The 25,704-nt window shown below is 47.0% G+C and overlaps 1 protein-coding gene across 2 annotated transcripts in view; it reads right to left on the bottom strand.

Annotated features, from left to right (window-relative positions):
* ADAMTS17 (ADAM metallopeptidase with thrombospondin type 1 motif 17) overlaps positions 1–24,034 on the bottom strand; it is a 171,448-nt gene extending 147,414 nt beyond the window's left edge. For both annotated transcript variants that reach the window (XM_061446696.1, XM_061446697.1), the window contains exons 1-3: positions 23,882–24,034; positions 22,934–23,277; positions 14,241–14,406 (exon numbers count right to left, since the gene is read on the bottom strand). In XM_061446696.1, the coding sequence (XP_061302680.1) occupies positions 14,241–14,406; positions 22,934–23,277; positions 23,882–23,951 (580 nt within the window). In that variant the 5' untranslated portion in view covers positions 23,952–24,034. The remainder of the gene's footprint in view (positions 1–14,240; positions 14,407–22,933; positions 23,278–23,881) is intronic.
* Positions 24,035–25,704: the final 1,670 nt, after the last annotated feature.

The following is a 25,704-nucleotide window of genomic DNA, read 5'->3' as shown; positions in this document are numbered from 1 at the left end:
GTGTTCTCTGCTGATGAAAAAAAGCAATCAAGAGGTTCCACTGCAAGTACATCTGTACCTCTGTAGGCAGAAAGAAAAGACAATGGAAAAAAGAGAAGTCCAGAAAAGCAAAAGATAAACCTGAATTCAAACCAAGAAGTCATGCTCGTGCAAAACCTTCCAAATCTGGACATCTTGCATGTGAAAGTAGCATCATTCCTCTAGAATGGAATAAATGCTAATTAAGGAAAAATCTCTTGAAGAAAACTTTAGGATAGGAGAGTGTTCTTTAGGGTGCAACCTACACCCTAGACTCTGCAGGCTCTCCTGAGCCAGGGAAGTTGTAAGATGTTCCTGGAGTCACTATTTCCATCAGTTGCATTTTCACTTGCTACCAGCCCTACCAGAGCAATGTCACTGAACACAACAGAGCCTCAAAAAATTTAATTTAAGCTAAGATTGTTTTGGAACACGGATCATTGGCCAACTGCAGAAGTCTCTGGATGGAACCCAGGAGTGCAGAAGGTCAGGCTAGATAAGACCTTCTCAAGCTTTCTTTGCTGATTTATTGCTATTGGCATGAGCACCAGCACCAGCAGCTGCAGTCACTGGCCACCTACGTGCAGAGCTCACATGCGTCTTTACTGTGGTATGTGCACCAAAAGCAGGGAATCCCTAGACCTCAATGAACTGAAGTTACAGGAACCTGTGAAATGGACCTATCCTAAAGACTTGAAAGTGAAGCAGCAGTGTTAACACAAAAATGAAACACAGAGGTTAAACCTCCCTTCCTCCATACTAAGCAACTCAGGTATTAGTAATTTGTCCTCTTCTAAACTGAAGGTGAAATGTGTTCTACAGCTCAAAGGCAAATGTACAAAGCAGCTGAGGCATAAACAAAGGAAAAACTAAGTCCAGATTTAAAACTGAATCTACTCACTTCACTGCAGTCACACAAAATGTATTCATGTTTTCAATCGTAAAATGAAAGAAAAGCAAATGAAGTCATTAAAACAAGTTTATTTTGGAGTAAGAAACAAACTGCCAAGAATTTCTGAAATTACATCTGCTAACTGCTCAGCCTGCAATATTCCATGGATAAGATACTGATACTGGTTTGATACTGATTAATGCATTGGTTTCTTCCAATGGCAAAGGGAGCAGAACACGCAACAGGTCCTGAACAGGCATATACACAACATTCAATGCGAAAGTGACATGGGATAGATCATAATGATCAGACAGTGCCTCTTCTGTCACACTTTTACATTTTGTGTAGATTTAACCTGAGACCCTCTCTTAGCAAAGCACCATTCTGCAGCAGGCAGATCTGGATTAGCATTCACGGATCCTGGTTTGCCACAGCCTGTTTACCTTACAGAATCCAGTGTGAATTTCCCTTCTTTCCCAGGCTGGCAAATGCACCCAGATCATCCGCTTTTCCTGACTGACCTCTTGTACTCGGGGTGATAAACTCCATCAGCTTTAAGCCCTCCAAAGTCTACCTGAAATGGACTCCCTGCCTCCTGCTCATTCATACATTTTCTGTCTCGTCAATATGCAGATTTGCACATGTCCATCCCATATCTCTATTCCAAGCCGTCTAGCAGCCATCCAGCACGGCTCTGCACGTGCTTTTCTGCCCAAAGCATCAGCTGTCAACACTTGGTACATATTTTAAGCATGAAATTTGATTTGAATCTTTTTAAAGGGGTGTGGAAATATCCCCCCTGGGTCTACAGAGACAGACGGGCCCATGGACAAGCAAAAAGAAATGAAAACTTGGGGTGCTCATAAATAACAGAAGCTTCGTGCCAGCAGCAAAGATGACAATCACCAAGTTTCAAGGCTTGTTTTCACACAAGACTGCAGTATAGTTACCCAAAAGTGCACGATCATGACACAGCGGCCACAGAGCAGGGGATCTCTATGCTTCCAAGGGCTTTAGAAAAGCAATAAAATAAAATGGAGTGGTTGTACCAGAAAGAAGGAAAGATGAATGCACAGAAAGATGAATGCACAGAAAGATGATTGCCAGCTATGAAATGGAGATGACTTCACCAAACTTCTGTGGAAAAGCTCCCATGTTTGTTTATCCCTTTCATTTTATCCATCCACCCATCCCTCCCATCCCATGCAGCTTTAGGTGCAGTACTTTCCATGTTATCATTTAAATACCATGGGAGAAGGCAGAGAGAAAGGAAGAGCAGGCCAATTATTATAGCAAGAACATCGGCCTTTTTGGTCTGGCTGCTGGTGATCAGAACCTTCATGGAGGTAATAGCACTTCCCCATCAAATTCTTATTTTGGTAATTCCCTAACAAATAAAAGCATTTCGGCTCGTGTAAATCTTCTACCTACACAGAAGTTGTTCTTATGGAATGAGTTGTGTAAAAAAAGCTTAAACGGAAGGAAATAAACCCAGAGTACTCTGGGGCTTCACTTCAAAGATCTCCTTTTTGGTAGAAAAGAAGCCACTTGTGTCAGAGGAAACCACTATGGCAGACCACAGCTTGCACTCCGCGGAGAAGAGGTCATGCCATGGTCGTTTGCCATGGGATTGCCCAGCATGGTGGCTCCTCCAGAGGCGGATGAAGGAATTGGCAAGGCTTTGCCGATTCCATTCAGCCCCTCTTTGCAGAAGGCAGCTGTACAGAGCTCTGGAAGGTGTGATTTCTGGAGAGCAGCAGCCTAAAGGGACTCCTGGCAAATTGCTGGGTAGTCTTGGTTCATACAAAGCCTCTGGCCCCCATTCCTCCAGGAGTTTTACTTGAAGCTCTGGGTTGGCTGCTTGCCACTGGGCTGTAGGGATTAAAGGTTGTGTGTGGAAAACTACCACCCCCCAAGCTTGCCTAGAAACACAGCCAAAGTGACCTAACTTAGAGGATCTGGACTCTTACTCTTATCCTCTCCCTCACATTGGCCAAGTGTAAGCTTACTGAGCACTTAAAACAGGCAACATGTAATGGACTCAAGGGAGCCTACAAAGAGCTCAGGTGGTCACTGATGATACACTGCAGGAGATGTACGGCAACACAACGCAAACTACTTGAACAGAAAAGGGATTGTGTCCCTTTTTCTTTCCATTTTCAGTTATCAGCTCCTCTACAGTGTAATTTCATTCCTTCTGTCCTACTTGTCCTTGCAGAGGGCTACTTTCAGAGTGGTTTCTATCTGCATCTTCCTGCCTTCCACACATGCAAACAATTTTCCAGCATAATCAAGCACATGGAGAAAACACAAGTATCGCATGGATGAACCATCACAAACAGAACAAGAGAGATACACACATCCCATATCGCAGACATTTGATGAGGAGGAGAAAAAGATCCAAACCCAATAGTAAATCCTCATTAATCGCATCTGCAACTCGTACCTGAGGTGAGTCAACTTTATGGAGGTACCAAAAATCCCCCCATTTCTAGAGCCTCACTTCGGAAACAAGCCAGCACAGAGAAGTCTCATTCCTGCTCTGCATGATTTATGGACTATGGGCAGAGAATCCCTCCACAAGTACACGAAACCCCAAACTAAAATAAACATCAGCCATTAAAACAAGGATTAAATGCTTGGTGGATTCTTTATTCGAACAAACTGATGCTACAGATTTTGTGGTGCAGATGTTAAGTGTTAGTGTGAAGGCATAAGAGGCCATAAAACACGGGCAGGAGCCTGTCAGAGGAGTTTACATTGCGGGGAGCATACATAACCAAACTGCACACTATTTTAGGAGTCAGGTGCTCCCCGCAGAAGAGGTCAGAGAATTTCATGTGAAATATGAGCTGAAACAGCCAATCTACAGCACAGCACGTATATGCTGCGGGTGACTAGGCACAGGGGACAAGACTCTTTTGCAGTCACTTCGACAGTGTGTTACACAGTCTAAGCTGGCCAAAAAATCCACAAAATTCAGGATTACAGGTGATGGGAGAAGGGCGATGCACTCCCAGATCCTCAGTATAAAATGGATGTAACATTGCACAAGCTCTTAAACTGGCTTTTATTGACAGGGTCTTACCTTTCCTTTGCTAGTCACCTGCAAAGCAACATGATCATATCGTGTTCTGCTGACTTTGAAATCTTCCTCAGAAAGGCAAAACCCCACAGTCTTTACTGCAAGCAGCAGCATAACGGAGCTCTGCTGAAGCCTCAGTAGAAAACTCCTTATGTACAGTGCTTTTTATGGCAACCCAACAGATGTACAATTCCAAAGCAACCGCCCCAAATGACCTTTTCCTATTACACACCAAAAGCCCTGTCTAGCACTGTCTGGGTTTTGGCACATTCTTACTGTAACTGCAGAGTCCCTTCCTGCTCCTCCTACCTACCTCCCTTCCAACTGTATTTCCCAGACTCATCTGAAAAGCAACCTCCTCTCCTACAGCCTTCCACGTTTTTTGCCCCCACCTAATCTTTCCCTTTGTAATTTTAGCTACCTCATTCTAGTTAAACCTACTGAAAGCTCCTGGATGGAGTTCAATAAAAGCCACAAACAAAAGTAAAATTGCAGAGTCCTTTCTGCAAGGCCAGATTTCTCTCTAGAAGCTCTTTTCTACTGCTGCCTGAAAACCCTTCCCAGTTCTTTCTCAGGAAGCCCTCTGCTAACTTCCATCTACCCATGATCCCTCTAACATCTCTATACAAGCTCACCTCGAGAGCAGCTGTTTTCCTTTATGCCATTACTTCAGCAGCATAGAAAAGAGGAAAGAGCATGCAAGTGGGTGAACAGCTAACATGAGTTCTTCCTGTGCCCCAGGAGTTTCTAGAGATAGTTTCACAGGTACTCACATTAGGGGGGTTTTATTAGATCCACTTCAAAGTAAAAATCACCACCTCTCCAAAGCAAAGCACAGAGAAAGAAAAAGGAAATCCTGCACACAAATCAAGCCTAGAAATTAAAGAAAGGAAGTTCCTCAGGTATATGCTTAGTAGTTAACCCAAAATCATATGGCAATCAGAGGAAGAGCACTTGCTGAATTCTCAGAGGGACAGGATGCCGCAAAGTGTCTCTGGTACCGGTAGTAGGATACAAACACCTCTCCAAATGCTCAGCGCTTAGAAGATTATTATACCACATCTGTGTCTCTTGGGCATTGCTATTTGATGCAGACACTGTGCTAATCTCAAAGAAATTTTCAAACCTAATGTAATGACTTGATTTCATTTCAAATCAAGGCAAGGTGTAAGGTGGAGCCTAGGAAGGAAGTGAAACACAAAGTGGAAGGTAGCAGCAGCAGCATTTACATCCCAGGCCCAGAGCAAAACTTAAACAGAATAGAGGCAGGCTTCCTTTTCAGCTTGAATTAAGATCAAGGGGTGGTGGGTTGAAACACAGAGAAGTTGAAAACACATAAAGAGAAATATGCCACAGTTAAATCAATCCACTCCTCATGTTTGGATCTGGCAGCAGAACTGCTTCCAAACCATTTATTGAACAGCCTCTTCAACAGCCTGGCTGTAAGGGATCACCACAGTGGATGCCCACAAGCTGTGCAAGGCAGAACCTTGTTTGCTCTGTCTAAGGATCAAGCTGCTCAAGGTTAGAAGGGAGACAACTTTGAACAGGCTTAGAGATCTGAGGCTTGCAGGATGACAAAACGTTCACTGCAGAAGTCAACCCACTGAAGGGCATGTGTTAATCCAGCCTGAGCTAAAAGAGCAGCCACAGATCACAGGACAGCTCAGAGCTGGGAGATCACCAGAGCACACAGAGGGGGAGCAGTTAAGAGTTCATGGATGCCACCAGAGACATCCCTTCACTGCCACCTGTGAGCTTTACATCCAAAGATCTGGTTACCTTGCAAGAAACCACATTCCAACTCCAGGGGCCTTACTCCACACAGTTGCTTCCTTGACACCTTTCCTGGGGCATCATCTTGGAGCAGACACATGCAAGGACTGAAGGAGGAAACTGAGAGGAATAGATGCTACTGGAGCTGCTGCCACAACCGGCACCTCCCAGTCCATTTCCATCCATGGGAACATGAAGCCCCTTCACCTCTGTCAGGACACAGCACAAAATTGTCCCTGTGCACTCATCTTTTATACCTCCATTAGAAGCTTGGAATTCCAGATTTACCACAGCCAGCTGATGCCAGTGATTAATCTGAAGTTCAGGAATTAAACATGGTTGCTTATTCAAATCACAGCTGATTACAGACTGAGAGCTGTCCTCTCATTTTTATGCCTTGTCCTACAAAATGCCTATGTACCTCCAGTTTCTTTCTGACTAGAATGGCAGGCAAAACTGTGCATCAACTAGTATGAAAAATCACTGCATAGCAGAATGATCCATTGCCGCTTAATGCACCTCCCTATTCCTTTTTCCTACACGGCCACTTTCCTACCAAATCACAAGTTCATGACTATTTGTCTGGCAGAGCAGCAAACAAGAACTTGAGACATAAGTCATGAACTCTGTGCTGCATCTCAAAACACCACAGAGGTTTTGTTGTAAGGATTTGTTATCCAAGTTAGTCTGTGGCTTGGACACATCAGTTAAAACCTTATTCTTCTGCAAAACATACTCAGTTGTCAACATAACACATCAGGACTTTAGTGTTTAACGGCAGGCCTGTGAGGCAGCACAGGATAAGCACTATGATCTCCATAGGATCACTGGTTCAATTTGCATACTGGATTTCAAAGATTGCCACCTCCTGAGCTGTGTGCATTTATCTCCTTTTAGCTAAGCACTAGTGTGCTTTCCAATCAGCTGCAAAAAAGGACTTGTGTAAGGCAGTTAGACAAGAGAATGTAGTGGTAAATGGTACAGAAAGCATGCATGGTGAGCACGGCTTAATGGTAAGACTATTAAAGTGGGAATGGAAATACCTGCTCTGCTACTCCCTCTTAGCCTCTGCCTCAGTTTCTCATCCTATGCTTGATTTGCTCTGTTACTAGCTGTAAATCTGAGGCTGAATCAATTTCCTTTGGTTATGACAGAGGCACAAAGGTCCCATAGCTTGGGGCCATCCGGGAAGACCGTGTGACACAAGTGTAATTAAGTCCTAACGATAAGGAGCAATGGATAGAAGACTCTGGACTCCCTAATTTTGATCACTCAGTAGATCTGAGACCAATCACAAAGCACAGTTCTAACCCACCTCAGATCTTTCAAGACTACAACCTACCTGGCTGCAGTTACACTGTGAGAAATGGCATCATTGCCCTCCAGGTTTATTTTGTTTTAATGAGTCTTTAGCAAATGTGCTTAGTTTCCAAAGTATGTTTTTACATCTGCCAGCCTTACCAAAGCGTCCTGAGGTTTGGCAACTGAACTCCAACTGCTTCTGCTGAGGCTGGAAGACCCCAGGGGCTCCCCACCTCCTCACCATTATACCTATACCTTGAGAAAGGTGGCACTGATCGCCTTGGAAGCTGAGCAACTTACTTCTGGTGATGTGCAAAAGCCAGTAAAGAACACAGGGTCACCTCCCATAAATGATATTGGCTCAGCAGGTCAAACTGAAGTAGAAAGTAATACAATAGCTATTTTTAATTCTGAAGGTATATGGGGATGCCAAACAGATCAGCTAAAGAAGAAACTCAGTTTATTAGGTAGTTTTCAGATCCAAAGGCTCTCATATCATCACCAGCTCAGAGTTAGTAGCCCCACTTTGCAAATAAACTGCTTGAGAACTAGAGGTTATTGTCTACATTACTTCTAATTTCCTGTGCCTTCAGCCTTGGGTTCACAGTTTGGGATATCTACAATTTAGGAAGCTTAGAGCTATTGAACAGAGGCAAAACCTGCCCCAGAGTGTTCCCATCTTGGCCACACCAATTAGTAGGTGCCCAACACTTTGTAATTTTCACAGATAAAGTCCCAGGGATCTGCTGAAGATCAAACAACTTCAGGAATTGAGGCCAACAGAGTCCCAGTTCCCAGCTCTTGGCTCTAACCCTCACTTATGTTAATATGGAAAAAACAAAGAGAGCTAACAGGTAAGCAATGGACCTTAGTCTCCTTGGGGCCACCTTCCTGCCTTTTTAGCCAGAATGACTACTTGAATACCTGTGTACATCCCGAGACAAGGATGGTGTCCACTAGACAACCTTCCTCATCACCACCTGCCAGTTTGGACTTCATCAGGCTCCAATGGAAACCAGCACTAAGTTATCAGGAACCAAGTGAAGGAGCAGTACAGTTCTACTGTCTGCAGCTGCTCCGGAAAGGGAAGAAATCCATACATTACATGTATTTGCATGTCCTCCTTGTTATCTCCTTGCACCTTGACAGCAGAGGAAGAAGCAGCTGGACTCCTCCTGCTCCACATTATCCATCCTGCCCTCATGCTGAGGGCTTCATCCAGAGCAGACCAGCAATAAAGCTTCACTTGCCACATGTGATGGAAAAGGACAGTTGTGAATAGATGGCTCCAAAGGCTGCCATGTGTCAGCCATAAGGAAACAATCACACCCCTGCAGGGAAAACCCAGACTCCCCGTTTGAAAGACCACGGACCTGGAAAACCAAGGGATTTATCCACACAAGTGAGACACACTCCCATGGGTAAAGTGCTGGATTTCTGATACAGGGAATACTTCTATGCTTTCAAACACTTAATCACATTACATCTTCTGCACAACCCATTGTTCAAATCCCTGCTTTAATTCTTGAACAGATGATTCCTAATATGGACTAATACAGGTTGCATTACATCTCTCTATTTTTAGTGCACATGTTTTTTGGCCATAACAACTGCTATGTCAGGCCAAGTCAAACCTGCAGAGAAAACACAGCTAGGAGACAATGATTAAAGATGCGGAAATGCAACGTAGCAGTAACATGTGTTTAGGATTTATACCTGTTCAGGGAAAGCATTCCCTACATCTGATACCTGCACACTAGCACTTATTTAAATTATTACCAGCTTTGATCAACTGTTAAAACAGGTTGAGAAGTAACCATAGAGAGAAGCAACCCATTATTTTGTGAATTAAAACACTGCTTTCCCTGGGTTTTCACTACATGCTTTGCTCCATGCAGCACATTTGCATTCAATGAAAACCAGTTCATTTGAACTGACAAAGGGGTTTAAAGCAAACCCACATTTAAAAGTAATTTATGAGGCCTGTATCATAAACATGAAATAACAAACTTCCCCCCACAGACAAGCTGCTCTCCCTCATGCTCCTGGGCTGTATTTTATATCAAATCCCTTCTATGTAAAGGGACTTTAATACATCACTGGAGACCTATGGAAAAGTTATAACAGAACTTAGTTTTCTCCACAAAACAAAGTTTTATGACATGGTTAGAGGAGATTCCTGCACTTTCACAGCATGCTTTGATCCTCTCTTTAACACTGAGATTTTCTCTCACCAAGAAGAACTGAGACTTTTCCATCCACAGATATCGATGGCATAGGAAACACACAAAATGTCACCAGATCTCAGCAAATCAGTTAAACTCCTGGTGTTCCATGATAGTTAACAGAACTATATCCATCCACTGCAGCTGAGGGTGTGGTGGATATTGTCACATGGAAAGAACTTTATTGTGTATATTACCAGGTGACAGAGAGACAGGGTAATGAAAGAAGCCCTATCTCAGGTGATTTTTACCCCCATTCTTAGCTCCAGGGAGTCAAAAAAGGAGATGAAAAGGCTCCCCCATAGCCCTCTCTGCTCTGCCCATTTCTTCTCTGCCTTGAGCTCTTCCTATAGGGTCAGAGACTGGTGGGAATCAGAGATATCACCAAAAGATAAATAAATTGAGAAGCCTATTCATGGATGTCCAGGCCAAACCTGAGGGCACTGCAAAACTCGTGTATGATGCATTAAGAGATCTCTTTCCCTCCCCACCTGGCTCATCTGCAGAGAAATTCTTACTTATACCTATTAAATCCTACAAAAACGTCCCTATGACTCCATATTCTGTCTCCTGAAAGACCTCTAATGTAGGACCTTTGACAAGAAAGCCATCAAACTTGTTTAAAATCAGACCAGTGTGTGATAGCAGGTCTGTGCCCCAGATGCAGCCCAATGTCTAAGATGAGAACCAAAGAAGTGTTTCACATCAGTGGTGCAAAGCTGTTTCCCATGTTCCTAATGACACCGGGCTTCAGAGCAAATGAAACCCAACCTTTCCTTCCTTCCCCCTCACAGCATACGCACCTGGAAAGCTTTTAATAGGTTTTCTGTTTGCCTCACAGGGGCTCATGTTCATGCCTGAGCAGAGACGTGCATTGTGACTTGAACTCTTTCTCCTGCTGGATGACAGGTGATAGAAACACTACGTATACACATATCATATAACTAACAATAGCACCTGGGCCGTGGTGATGGGATCTGTCCTTTGCTGCTGGAGCACTTCAGAATTTAAACAAAGGAATTAAAACATCAGCTCTGAATTCACAGACCTGGGGTTTTTCTTTTAACCCATTAATAGGCACTCTCAGATTCACATCTCAAAGATCCAGTCATGCAAGACCCTAAGTGCTTTCCCATTCCTGACTACAGCCAGATTAATCCTCTTATACAGATTATTCCGGGACAAATTTGGCTCCCACAAAGTTCTCCTGCAGCTCTATAAATCATCTGGAGTGCTGTAGGACATGTTACACCACTGAGACTAAGGGAGAGGTTCCAGAGATTTTAACCAGCACTTACCAAACCAGGCTGCCACAGTACCCAGCCCCAAGGTGAGCTCAGTTTCCCTCTCTCCCAGCTGGGGTCTTGGAGGACAGTACCACACTTCTGGGTGGAAGGAGAGGAATGCCCTTGGAGGGCTGTGCTCTCTATCCCCTCAGTAGCACTGTCACAAGGCATGTCATGATTAAGTTAATTTAGCGTTATTAAAATGCTTTCCTCCTCCCCTACAAACACTCACACAAGTCATTACATCACTGTGCATCTTGTTTCACCATTAGTTAAGCTCATATAGCACAGCACCATTGCTGCCAAGAGAAACTTGCCATTAAGCAAATTAGCCCTGTTCTTATGACACAATCAATAACTAACATTAAAAATTCAGCATCTGAGGTTTTGTATTTTATTTGACTCCCAAATAACAGCAGATTATGCCAGGTACCATTGAATAACTAAAGTTCTAAGAAGACAATCTCTTTAGAGGTGGTGCTAGTCTGTTCAGAAGATACAAGAACACCAGCAAAGCACTGGAAGACCCCCAAGCAAGGCATTTTCTATGGCCTTGAAAAATACTCATATCATATTTACACAGACATGTGTTTTTCTGTCTATGCTGTTCATGTATGCTCATTGTCTATGTGCAGTGCAGGTTGTGTATCTAAAATATCTAGCATGAAAAGATTTCCCATGTATTTACACCCTTCATTCATTCCTGACAACTTTTAACCTGGCTGAGCCATATTGCAAGCCAGTGAACAACCACCTCTGCTACAAATCTGACCAGTCCTTCACTCTACCAGTGTTTTCCCATAGTAAAGAGACCTTTTCCCAGGAGAAAGTCTGGAAGCATGCCCCCAGAGCATCATTTCCACACAATTTCATTAGGAATGGACCTTTTGTGTGTCAGAGAGGATTAATTTTTTTGTTTCTGAACTCCTTGTGCACAAAAGTTAATCCAAAGCAGACAGGAGTCAATTAGGTCATTAATGTGCTAAGCCTATTAAGAGCCAGGACTTCCATTTCTTTCCTGCAACAATGAAAAACATTCAGGAGTCTGCCTTTAAGTGGCAAAGCCCATGAGCAATTTCATTATTTTATGACACCGCTACTTGAAGCAGGAGCTGTTTGCAGAGCAAGCAGCAGTCCCCACTGAGCAGCAGTCAGGTGCTTGGCTCCCTTTATAGCATAGCAAAAACATCAGCACCCAAGGGATATGAATTCTGTTCCCAGCTGGCTTCTAAACTCCTGTGTGATCCCAGGGCAGGGAATCACTCAGTCCCAGATTTTGCTCACCTGCCTCCTGGGGGAAGGACCACAGCTATCCTGGTCTCACACAAGGGTCAGAGAGGCCCCATGCTCTCCCCAAATCCAGTCCCAGTTTGGCCCTTCAATTCAGTAGGAAAAAAATCCAGTCACAGAACAAGATCCATAGCCTTAGATGAATGTTACACCAGACTGTGAATCTCTCTCTGCCTCAGAACATACAGATACACACTTAGCCCACGTGGCCTGGCAGGAGCTGAGCTATGGTAGTACTGTGTGCATATATGTGCATGTGCTAGTTCCTGAGGCTGTCAATGGATTAGAAGCCCAGTAGAAGCCAGCCTAGATGCCTTGACCTGCTGCCTGCATAAACGGGAGGCACTGAAGTATGCAGTCCCTCCAGTAGAAGGCAGGAACTGGAATATTAGAGGGATAATGAGGCAGGAGAGGAATAAAATGAATAGAATATACAGGCACACTGTAACCTAAAGACATTTCACAGAGTTCACAAAAAATACCCTCTGTGCAACCCACCCAGACAGGCTTCCACAAAAGATTCAATTGCTTCAAAGAAGACAAAACTAGACCAGCTTATACAAGCTGACAGATTGTTTGGCTTTAGACAGCGAGAAGACAGGATCTGATCAGTGAATAGCTGGCCATTTTCTTTTGAAAAATGGTAGGAAATAATAATATCAACAGCTGCTTTATTATTAACACCAAACAAAACCCCCACCCCAATGAAAAGGGTGGGAGGCAGCTGTAGCTTTTCAGGGTTTCAGCTACTGAACATTAGAACACAAACAAGGTTTGCAGCAGCTCACAGGCACACACTCTTTAAGTGCACAATACAGTAAAGCTACTGACCTTCTGTGGTGCCTTGACAGGATGAAGGTGAAGAACAGGAGAAATATATTGGCAGGAAGACCATAACCAAACAACTGGATCTCCTTCCTGTTAGTCTCCCATTCAGATGGGGACTTTAGGGCTTAAAATCAGATCCTCAATTGTCACTTTTGATTTAGGTTTTTTTGTTCTTAATGTAAAAAGCTTTGACATTGTCAATCTGGGTCACAACTCAAGACTGACACCTTGGAACATGCCACCAGGTCTCGCATAGCCATGAAGACCTATGGGATTTAAGCCCAGGATCCTAAACTGCAAGGTGTGTCTGCATGACACTGGAAACTGAATCCAGAGCATTAAAGAATGTCTATGTTAACTGCCAGACACACAATTAAAATCTACATCATTGTTATTTCTCAGGAAGCTGGTTCACCTCCCAGCTCTTGTTATGCTACAGAAACCCATTGAAACAATATACCTCATCTTGCTAAACTAGTTAGGCAGAAAAGCACTGGAAATTGCTTGAGAGGTTGTTGTTTGGTCCAGAATAGCTTCACACACAGGAAGCACATCTGCATTTCAGCTGCTGCTGTATCCACAGCCAGTGTAACAGGATGGCAGACAAAAACTGCTCAAGCACTCCAGCACCTAACTCGCACAGGATCCCTCCTGTCTCCACTGTAGCTCCTTCAACATCCAATCCAGACAGATTAAAGTTAAGCTAAGGGATACTTAAATGAGTTGCTATCACATTTTGGACTCCCAGACCTCAAGTCTGGGTTCCAAGATCTCCAAGAGAAGCCAAAGACCTCAAAAGTTTCTTAGCAATCTCTATGAGCTCATTCCCTCTAAAACAAGGCAAGAGGAGGGGGGGAATAAAAGCTTAATTTATCTCACAAAATCTTAAAGCAAATAGTTTAAAAGTTGTCACTCACAGAAACAGATACAGCCTCTGATGGATCTTGTGCTCTGATAGACAGAAGTAAAAATGATGACATGTGAGAAGATGAAAAGAAAGTAGATTGCTTGACAAGAGAAACTGCATCTCTACTCCTTTCCAAACACTTTTTATCCTGTTGTGAGCTGGATCCCTGGAGCTGGACGCCACAGATAACACTTCTGATTAAAGTATATGACAGTATCAAAGTGTTTCTTCCCACGTTCTGGAATTCAAAGATCACCATTTTATCCATGCCTACCTGGCACAACTCCAGTGGGAAGATGAGATGGAAGAGCACCCCTCACCACTGACTGCAGCTTCAAACTTTGGGCCTTTGCTAAAAATACTGTGAATACCTTCCAGAGCGGAGGTCACATTGCATGGTTAAAGCAGAAGTTTACTGTTCATCATTAACTCTACCTTCTCCCAGGCTGAATGTTACGGCATTTGTGATGTGACTCCTTCTGCCTGAAGCAGCAGAAGGCTTCATTAACACCTGCTATTTTTCACTAGCTCCAGCTGCTTGGATTACAAAATACAGGCATATCTGGCAGAACAACAGTTAAAATTAGAATTGCATCCTCATGGTTATTCTCTTGAGCCCCTTCAAGCTCACCTGCTACAACCTTGCAGTGCTCATCAGGAACGTGAGACTTCATGGGGTGGCTTGCCTTGGTGGATCGTCTGTGCCTGATGAAGTGTTCTTTCCCACTAAATGAGGTCTCTGATGTATTCACTGGTTGTATCAGCATGTGCTCTGATCCAATTTGGATATAGCCAACCTGTCCAGAAAAGAGAACAAAAAACCCCATCAGTTTGGTATCCTAATCTTGTCTATCAACCGAGTGTGAACCTAAACCGTTCCACTGCAACTCTTGTTTACAGTATGAGGAAATGAAGGGACAATGATTGTGTTTAGTCTGCTTAATACAGACTAATGAACTTCACCTGCTTCTCCTGTTTACATCACTGAGCCCTACTTGGAAACACTGTGCACTGTACATGTACAAAGAAAAGGCAGAGGTTCTTGTCAAAACCTTTCCTTTCCCTTCTTCCTCTCCCTCTAGCTACAGCCCCACTCTAGCTGGAAGCATAAATACCCATGTCTTATGAGATGCTCAGCTCACGTGAGGAGAAATAAACCCTATTAACAGAAATCCTTTTATAAACACCTTTCTAATTGCCATCTAGAATTGCATTGCTATTAAATGGCATTTACTATCTCAGAAGATCAAAGAGGTGAGATTGCCTACAAAGAGGAGACCACCTGTGTGCATCACTTGCAGAAAACACTAAGTGAAGTGATGTTGTAAGTATGACTTGCAGAGCCACCCATGTGTTTTATGTACAGGGACCAAATACCTCTTCTTGAACTGCAATAGGGGCCACACAGTAAGAACTGTTCTCACTGCAAGCCATGGGTTGCAGGGAGACCTTTCAGCGGTCAAGCCAGGAATGGATTGTTGCACCTTCCCAGTTATGAGATTTTCCACTATCCCTGGAATAAGTAACACAAAGAAGGCAAAGACTCTGTCTAAATAACAGTAGACTCCATAAGCACTAAACCCCAGCCTGGCTTGCACCAAACCCAGACCCTGCACCAGGGCTGGCAGGAACATCTTTGGAAGGCAGCTTCTGCCCCAGGAGAGCCCTCCTCTGCAACGCAGAGCTTTTAAGGTTCTTTTATGCTTTTTCTGACCCTTTTCTGACATGAAAAGAGTGAAAGCAAAGTCATCACCTTAAAACTTAACAAAGCCTCCAGGTTTAGTAATCAACACTGAGGTTATAATACATTGGAGGAAGTGAATACATACAGTGAGGGTTTCTTTCCTACTTTTCATTGTACTAATCCAGTGATCATTTGTATTGCAATTAAAGGTCTCGAAATACAGCTCTTGGCCATTCACACCCCTGAGAGAACTCTCTAGGTCTGGTCCAACTTCTGCTAGCAACAGAAGGCCTCATCTGGCCTGCCAAGAGGCATCACATCATGCCTATGGTACACCTTAAAGGAACTTATAAAGGGGTCCTGCTACGTTGCATGCCCACAACACCCATCCTATACACATAAAGAGAGACCAGACTTTCCCCACACACACTGTGCTCTGTGCCAGCCAGGCAACCATCCAAAGAAATGCTCTGCACGTACATGCAAATACTATATATTCAACAGCTGACTGTACTAATATGATTTATAATATACATTACATGCATACTGTATATTGCACATTTCCACACCGCCCTGCCAAATTCAGTCCTCACATACACCCAGGAAATCCCTTTGGCCTAATATTTCCAGCAGGAGGAATTTCTGCTAACAGAAAGGAGACTTCTCCTCTTTTGACAGCCCTGCTAACTGAACAGCATTCATGAAACCAGGATCTCTCAGAAAGGGTCACTAGCTTTGGAAGTGCACTTTGAAGAACAGCTAAAATAATAAAGATCAGTGCCTCTATTTGCCATGGCTGAAGCAATTCATCCAGTGTCTCTAAAGAGACAAGAAACACCTCTCACCTCTTTGGGGTCTGTCAAAATAGACCCACTCGTGCCCTGCAGTTCCCAAATGTGCTGCCTCTTCATTTAAATCACAAATTGGGCTTTGTCAGATTTGTTTCAGAGACAGCAAAAGCTCCAGTGACTTCTTCCAGCCTCCCTTATGATGCTCTCCATTACTTCCCCTCCTTGTTCCAATCTTCCAGCTGGGAGGTAGCCCCAGCCCCCTTTTTTAATATAGGTTTTAATTATTTAGAAGAAGGGTTGTAAATCTGGTGCCATGGTACTAAAAGCCACACCAGAGCTCCTGAAAGACTGCCAACCATTTCTGGTGCCAAAAATATGTAAGAAGAAGTGGGTTTCATCACCAGCCGACATTATCCCAACTTTCTGGCATCAAGTGTGAAAATAATTTAAACCATTGGAAAGGACTTATGTTTCACATTTGCTTTGGAATTGTGAAACCTATAGAGGGAAGGAGCCATGTGTCTTCACCCTGGAATAGGTTAAGAAGCAGTCTCAAGTTTGACAAGGCAAGTAGAGTTTCAAGCAGGAAAGATGCACAGGATCAGGCCTGTAAAGTATTCCCAGGGAGTTAAAGTTTTCCCCAGATTTGCCAGTTGTGTTCTGAAGAGTCCTCAAACCTGGATGGGATCTTCTGGACCTGGTAACGTGGATACTCTGGCCATTATTTTGCTTTCTTCATAAGAAATGCATTCCTCACGTTGCCTCCCTCAAATCCTCCAACTACCAGATACTGTACTGTGCTCAGCAGGAGATATCAGACATCAGCACAAATACTTTGTGCTTTTCTTCTCTAGCCTGTATGATGTACAGGTACTGCAGAATGCTGGATTTTGAAGATAAAGAAGTAAACCAGAAGACCACATAACTACCAGAGCTGTTCTCCCCACATCTCTGGAAATCATTCCAATTAAATAAAATGCTTTGGATCTGCCAATTCATGTTTGCCTGGGGAGATCCATATCAAAAGCTGGGATACTCCCTCTCATCCTTCTTTCACTGTGAAAGCCCGTACAAACAGGACCTGCCAATGTGCCAGACCCCAGCATTGACTAGAGTCTGGGAAAGCAGCTGCTGCCCAGCACCACCATCCTACAGAACCCGAGACACAGGAGTCACCAGGAGACCAACAATGCAGAGGGCTGTAGAATCCCAGTCTGGTTTGGGTTGGAAGGGACCTTAAAGCTCATCCAGTTCCAGCCCACCTTCCACTAGAGCAGCTTGCTCCAAGCCCCATCCAACCTGGCCTTGGACACTGCCAGGGATGGGGCAGCCACAGCTTCTCTGGGCAATCAGAGCCTTCTCCAGGCTGAGCAAGCCCAGCTCTTTCAGCCTGTCTCCATAGCAGAGGTGCTCCAGCTCTGGGGCTTCCTCTGGATTCCTCCAAAAGCTCCACATCCCTCTTGTGCTGGGGTCTACATAGCTGAACACAGCACTCCAGGTGGGGTCTCACTGGCTCTCACAGAGGTCATCATCTGCATTATGAATCTAAGCTGGATTTTACAGTCACTATGACAGGACCATACAGCTGACAGGATCATGCTGCTCAGCTAACAGGAAAGGCTGGAATGATTTCAGCCTCAAACGACAGGCAACTAAACTGACAAGTTGATTAAAATAAACAATAATCCGCACTTCCCACTACAGAGCCACTCAGCACCCTGCTTAACAGTGGCTACATCTTTCATCTTAAGGATATTTCATATTCTTCATTTAGAAGTCAGCTCACTAGCGAAAAGAGGCCCCACTCTCCAAACCACCAAAATACTCTCACTTGCTCTTACCCTGTTTTCTACATACATTGGTCACTTGAGCAATCTGCTCTCTATCTAATCTACTATCAGTAGTTCACTCTTCTTCTATACATGATCTTCCTTGTCCCTGGGGCTTTTCTCAGCCTGAATGACAGCAGGGAAGGGAGGAAGTGTCCTCACACGGTGTCACTGAAATGACAACCGTAACAATGGACAGCTAGTGCTGGCACTCAAATAACGTTTGTAACCACATCATCCTGCTCGGATGGCTTCACCGTTCTGTCCCCTGGGTGCCCTGGTGGAGCTGCACCAGCTTGAAGGCTCGCTCAGGACAGGAGCCTAAACCTTCAGTGCTCTCTGCAGGTGGCTCTGGACCTTCCCACGTGTTCGTGGTCTCCAAGATGCAGTGTTTTTCGAGCCCTTTTTACTGTCACAGTATCTTTGAAGGAGATCTGTGAAATGCTGAATCTTTAACAGCTTTTTCTTTCGCTCCTGAGTGTTCATTAGTTACATACCCACGAACATGCAGAAGAGAGTTTTAAACATCTGACAAATTCCATCCGCTTCTCCATTTCTCAACTGCTATGCTGTAAATCCTACTTTAACCATTTCCTCAAAGTTAAAAGGAAGTTGGCTTTTAAAGTGAAGACCAAAAACCAACACAAATGCAGCTTAATAAACTTCATGTGGCTTTTAGCCCTGTCCTTATTACCATGCTTCAGCTTTCGGTTATCATTTACAAATGCAATTCCAGCAAACTTAAAACCAGATTTAAATGAGGTCTGTTATGAGAGCAGATCATACCCACTGTGCTCATTCCACGAGCCCTCGTAATGTGCATCATTCACTTCCACTGATCCAGTCTGCACAAGGAAGTCTCACTGAGTTCAAAGATGACACATACATGGTGTAAAAGTTCTATGTATGAGATAGAACAGGAGGGAGCAACAACCTCTTCTCTTACCACAGCTGAGAAGGACAATCCACTTTAACTAGAGACAGGCCAAAGAGCAGTCCTGAACCCAAACCCAAACATTCCAGATTGCAGAATGGAAGAGAAGTTACTGAGAATGAGAACCCTGCCTCTAAATGCATCGCAGTGATTTTCAGCTTTCAGATATGGTTCCTGAGCAGTCAGGAGCTTAAGTTCATTTCTAAGTCAAAATTTAATGCTCATTTTAACACAAACCTGCAACCCTCAGCAATTTAACTACTTCAAAAATGTAAGTACAAGAAATACCATGGGGCTGCAGGACTGATAAACACTACTAGGACTTAGAAAAAGCAGTTTTGCAATCACAGCACAAATACATGGTGCTGGAAGGGCCTTCTCTACAGTCAAAAAAGCTCTACAGAAGGTAACACTGCTCTGCCAGACTTTGCTAGAGAAGGTAAGGGCAGCACACTGAGGGCAACGCTCAAAATGTAGCTGAAATTGCACATGAAAGCAATGGATGAGTAGTTCTGAGATGTATGAAACAAACTGGAGTTTCCTTGCTGCAGAGGGACTAACCTGTGTCATCTAGGAATTGATCTCAGATCTAGAAGCAGTGACTTCAGTCCACAACTCAAGGTAACACACACTGTGGCCTTACAAAGGAGCTTCCTAAAAAAGAGCCAACTTCCTCTATTGCCTGCCATCTTCTAGTGTTGGTTAGGCAAGTTGCAGCACTTCACTCCTGACCGTGTCTCCTCAGCTCCAGGAAGGGACAGTTGAGTCCTGCAGAGCGCTCAGAATCCAAGCGTTTGCACAACTGTGTTCCCCAGGCTCAATACAATCCTGCCAAGCTGAAGGCAGTGGAGCTTTTGGGGAACATAGGACCTCTTGTCTGCGATACCCAGGTTGTCAAGAGGAACAGACAGGCTGGAGTATCCTCACATGCAGTATTTTAACTGTGCAGATGAGATCTTAGGTACACCAGGCCTGACATGGCCACCCTTTTCTGTGCAATTGCAAGGTGTAGCAGGAAGCTACAACAGATCACATACTGGTTAACAGCAGCATCTGCGAGCAGAGTTTAAAGAATAAAACACAACCTTCAGATGCCACTCTGGGAATGCAAGATCATTATCAGGAAGCAATTGCTCAGCCTGGCTGTAGCTCAGTTTTCATGCCACTGTGTCAGGGATTTTGTTTTTATTAGAACTCCACTTGCCCCGATCATTTTATATCACTTTTTGTGTGATTTATGGCTCGCTGGAGGAATACGATTGCAACGAAGTCTGAGCCAGCTGGAGATCAGCAGGCAGCATTACTACTTACTCTGCTTCTTGGCAACCAGCTCTTGTGAATGAGACATCCTGACCATCCGGTTCCAGTCCAACGTGCACTCCCACGCTGGAGTTTTTAGGGAATCTCCACCTGCAGCACCAGCACTGCTCAGGAGACTAAATGCCAGGATAAACAGGCTGCAAGGCTCCCACTATCAAGGTCTTTCTTCCAGCTCAGCATGCAAGCTCGTCCATGTCCCCACCTGTGGAGCTCTGGTGCTGCTGAGGGCAAAGCTTTATTCTTTCTGCTGCAAACAGGGCTTAAGGAAGCAAAAGGAAAATTCCAATTCTCTTGGAGTGATGGTCTTAGTGTTTTAAATTGCCAGACTCAGAGGCAAAAAGCTCCAATCAGCTAATCTCAGTTCTCATGGCAGATTCAAGACTTCCTAGATAATGTGAAAACCCTTGATTCCTCTGATCCCAGAAAATATCTTACCACTAAATTGCATGCCTTTCACTATAGGTATGTTGATTGAGTATGGCCACTGCAAAAGACTGCATAAACACTGAAAGCATCCTAAAATCCAATATTTTTCCTATTTAAGAATAGACTTAGGAAGCCAAAAGGTCCATTTAGGTAGAATAAGGTCTGTCTCCATGGTGATGCTGTTCAATTTAATGACACCATTTCAAAAGTCAATAAGGTTCATCTTGGAAGTGTTCAAGGCCAGGGTGAACTGGGCTTGGAGCAGCCTGCTCTAGAGGAAGGTGTCCCTGCCCATGGTAGGGGGTTAGAACTGGATGAGCTCTAAGGTCCTTTCCAATCCAAGCAATTCCATGATTCCACGACCTTAAGTTTAAGGTCATCCCAAAGACACTTGAGATTTCTGTTCTCTAACTTTCCGTTCACAAGGGTGTTACAAACCTTAACTCACTTGTACGGATCAAACACCTGCTTTTAGCCCTTTTCCCATTTCTGGCGATTATCTGAATGAGACTAAATGAATGGATTCCTGTAAGAGGAAAGGAGAATCCCAACAAGCAGGAGCACATTTACCCACAGGCAAAGGCATCAAAGCTTTACCAACACTGCCCATTAACACGTGGCAGTGTGTGCTTTGGTCCCCAAGAGGTGCCACAGACCATCAGCTTTGACACCGATCGCTTTGAGATCCCACATTCATCTGGTTCAGTTATGTCACTATAGTCATTGCTTAGAATGTATATGACACAAACAGGGCAATATTGCAGTTCACATTTGCAGAGTAACGAACAAAGACTAACTAGTCTTGTTTCTTTTCCAACTCTTCTACTGGGAACATTGCCAATCTTCTTCGCTCCCCCTCCTCCATCCCCTGATCTCGGGCAGTTAATATCATGCCTCCAACTACATTCCTGTATTCCGAAAGGTTCCTTCTCTGCCTGCTTGTGCTTTTCAGCTGCGCTGCAGTAGGTAGCTTTGGGAGCCCAGCACTTCATGACCAGGATTAACAAAACGTGCCTCGTGACAAAAGCGTGGAGCTGCTTGTGATTTAGAGCTCGAACTGGAGATATCAGTTTTAAACTCCATAAAGCCCTCAGAGGTCTACAGCTCAATTTACAGTGCCACTCAAACGCTCAGCAGCTCTGAGCCACTGAGCTCTTTTAAACCTGAGGCACAGCGCCCTCATATGGCTCAGGAACGAAGGCCCAAGCCCCAGGCACAGACAGCGCTTCTGGCTACCAAGTTTAAGGCTCAATCTCCATCAGCAGGTCTGCCCCGAGAAGCTAAGCACGCATCCAGGACCATGTCTATGCCCAACGCCCTGGTGACTTCCTGAAACAACCAGAAACCAAGTTATCAACAATAATTACAGCCAGGTATCGTCTCAAGTGTCCAAGCTCCACCATGGAGAAGCAGAAAGGCTGTCCCATGCAATGTCACCCCTGCTTATCGGGATGCTCAGAGGAGAACCCGGGCCCTGCAGAGCCACCTGAAAATGCCACAACCCATTTCTCAGGTGGAGATTTCTCCGGTAGACATAGACATTTCTCAGGTAGAGAAATCCTGACACTGGAGGTGGGAAAAGCCTCCCTGAGTGGGATATTCCCTCTGACCATGACGCAGTACCACATGCCCCAGTACCACATACCCCAGTACCACATACCCCAGTACCACATACCCCTACACTGCAGCTCCCTCACGCACCAACGCTGACTGCACCAGGGGGGTGGGAAGGACCAGGCTGTGTGGTGGGGCTGGAGGTGCAAGCCGGGCACGCAGACGACCAATTCCCCCCCAGTGGGACCCAGCCGCCCCTGATGGCAGGGGTACTGTGACCAGAGGAGGGGTCCGTCAGTCAGGACGCTTCCCTACAGCACCCCAGGCCCTGCCGCACAGCGGACATGCTGCGGCCGGGGCTTTCATTCCCTCAGGTACGGCTGATTCTGGGGCAGATCCCACAGCACAGAGCCGGGACAGACTGAAACCCCACAGCGGGACAGCGGCGGTGCTGGCCGGGGCCCGCGAGGTGAGGGGACGGAGGAGGGTGCACGGCACTGAGGTGAGGTGCGGGCACGGCGCTGAGGTGAGGGCGGGAAGCCGGGGCTGACAGGAAAGTAATGGCGGGGGACACGGGACAGGGTCGCCTCGGCCCGGGTAGGCGAGGGGACAGCGGGGGACGGGCAGGGGGGGGTCACCGCGCTGAGGGGAGGCGCGGGAAGGGCCCAATGGCCGCTTCCCGCCTCCGCCGGGCGGGGTCCGGGGCTGACAGGAGAAGCTCCCCCCGCAGCCCGGGGAGGGAGCCGCGCTGCCCGCGCTGAGGGGAGGCGGCCGCGGAGGCAGTACCAGCCCGGCGCAGGTGCTGAGGGAGGCGAAGGAGTCGGTGCGGTTCAGGACGCGTCCCGTGTAGAAGCAGAGCCGCTCCTCCGGGGGCCGCCGCGCCTCCCCGCGCCGCTGCTCCACCACGAAGTCCCGGGCGAGGAAGCTCAGGTCGCGGCGGAGGTGCAGGTAGAGCTCGGCGCCGGAGGCGGGCAGGCGGAGCAGCAGGGCTTCGGCCGCCGTCCGCTGCCGCGGCAGTGCCCGCCGGCGCCGGGGGCCGCCGCGATCCCCTCGCACGGCGGGCGGCAGCAGGTGGATCTTCTCCAGCGCCACTCGCTCCGGGATCACCACTTCCAGCTCCGCTCCGCCAGCTGCAGGCGAGAAGGAGACAGGCTCAGGCGCTCGTACCCCCGCCGGCAGGTCCCGGGGGCTCCGAGCCCAGCCACCCCATAACCACCCCACGCGGGACAGCCCCGCGCCCCGGCTGCATGTCCTGGAATGCAGAGACCATGGATCCAGCGGAGAAAGGGGGCTATTTGTCCTTCTCCCCCTCTGTACACACGGATATTAGAGACAGAAATGTGCAGGGAAGAGAGGAATAAAGCAAATGCTAAAGCTACTTGTATCATTAAAAAAAATATATATAGCTCAGACACAAGCATCGCATTTCACCAACCCCAATAAAAATCTGCAGGGAGAAGGGGAAAAGCAGAGCAAGCCGAAGCCGCAGCCAAGGACAGTCAGCAGCTTTCCACATGGAACGTTACAGCAGTAGCGGCGGCAGCAGCTACAGCAGCGAGAGGACGGCAAGAGAAAATACAAAAGCCTGGAGCAATTCACCCTGCAGACTGGGACCGCGGCCACGCCGGGGCTGAGGGGGGGACCCGGGTCCTGCCTGCACGCTGCCGACCCCGCTGGCTGCCCGCGGCCAGGGCTGTGAGCGCGGCTCGGGGCAGCCGGGGAGGGAGGCGTTACCTGTGCCGGCGCCCAGCCCGCAGAGCAGCAGGCAGGGAACCACGAGCGGCAGGAGGCAGCCGTCAAACATGGTCGGGTGGCGGCGCGGCGGCGGCAGCTCGGCCCGCTTGAGCCCTGCCCGCCCTCGGGAGCAGTGACCGGCGCCGCCGACAGCCCCGGCGTGCTGGGCGCCCGGACACGCCCCTCCCCGCGGTCCCGCGCCCTCATTGGTCCTGGCGACAGCGGGGACACGCCCCTCGCTCTCCTATTGGCTAAGAGTGCGAAGGCGCTGGGCGGGCTGCGGAGGGGCGGGGAGCACGTGGGTGTGGGGGCGTGGCCGGCAGGGGGCGCCCTCTCCTGCCCCTGTGCCCGCTGTGGACATGGCGGCACTGGCTGGCGACCGGGATACCCGGGCCTGGAACAGCATCCGTCCTGCAGCATCCCTCCAACAGCATCCCTCCAACAGCATCCGTCCTGCAGCATCCCTCCAACAGCATCCGTCCTGCAGCATCCATCCTGCAGCATCCCTCCAACAGCATCCCTCCAACAGCATCCCTCCAACAGCATCCCTCCAACAGCTTCCGTCCTGCAGCATCCCTCCAACAGCATCCCTCCAACAGCACCCATCCTGCAGCATCCCTCCAACAGCATCCGTCCTGCAGCATCCCTCCAACAGCATCCGTCCTGCAGCATCCATCCTGCAGCATCCCTCCAACAGCATCCCTTCAACAGCATCCATCCTGCAGCATCCGTCCTGCAGCATCCATCCTACAGCATCCCTTCAACAGCATCCGTCCTGCAGCATCCCTTCAACAGCATCCATCCTGCAGCTTCCCTTCTGCAGCATCTGTCCTGCAGCATCCCTCCAACAGCATCCGTCCTGCAGCATCCCTTCAACAGCATCCATCCTGCAGCATCCCTTCTGCAGCATCTGTCCTGCAGCATCCCTCCAACAGCATCCGTCCTGCAGCTTCCCTTCTGCAGCACCCGTCCTGCAGCATCCCTCCAACAGCATCCCTTCTGCAGCATCCATCCTGCAGCATCCCTTCAACAGCATCCTTCCAACCACATCCATCCTGCAGCATCCCTCCTGCAGCATCCCTCCAACAGCATCCATCCAGCCTCAGCATTTCTGAAACCAGGACACCGCTGCAGCAGCTGGCATCAAAAACCCATCCCTTCCTGCACACCCTGCAGCCTTCTCCACCACCTTACCTGAAGTATTCATCCCAGGACTCGGCACACCAGGATATGAGGTCAGTGCACAAAGAGTTTAGGCAATGACCTTACATGTCCCAGGAGTGCTCATTGACCCCAGACTGGTTTGGGTTGAAGGAACCTTAAAGCTCATTCAGTTCCAACCCCTGCCATGGGCAGGGAGACCTTCCACTGGAGCAGCTTGCTCCAAGCCCCTGTGTCCAACCTGGCCTTGAACACTGCCAGGGACGGGGCAGCCACAGCTTCTCTGGGCACCCTGTGCCAGCGCCTCAGCACCCTCACAGGGAAGAGCTTCTGCCTATAAAGCTCAGGAGATGTAAAAATCAGTTTTCACAGTGGTGGGCAAGAGGGGGATGCTCATTTGAAGCAGGGAGGGCAGGGTGCTCAAGCTAGCTAGGAAGGATCTTTGAGAGAGGAAGAAGAGGAGGAAGCTCCCTGCCAGCTCCCTTTCTCTTGCCATTTGGGTGCAGAGGACTCTCACCCAGGTACAATCCATTCCCATTTCTCCAAGAGATCCTTCCCACCTGATGGTTAGGGCACATCCTTCATGTCCTCAGCTGCCCAGAGGTCAGGAGAAGTCAGCCTGATCCAGGGGCTGTTGCAAGCAGAAGGGTGATTTCCAAAAG

Source organism: Pezoporus flaviventris, unplaced genomic scaffold (assembly GCF_033815535.1).
Source record: "Pezoporus flaviventris isolate CSIRO_AGI_PZ_B2104156 unplaced genomic scaffold, CSIRO_AGI_Pfla_v1 ptg000006l, whole genome shotgun sequence".
Taxonomy (NCBI): Eukaryota; Metazoa; Chordata; class Aves; order Psittaciformes; family Psittacidae; genus Pezoporus; species Pezoporus flaviventris.
This window is presented reverse-complemented; position numbering and strand designations above follow the sequence as displayed.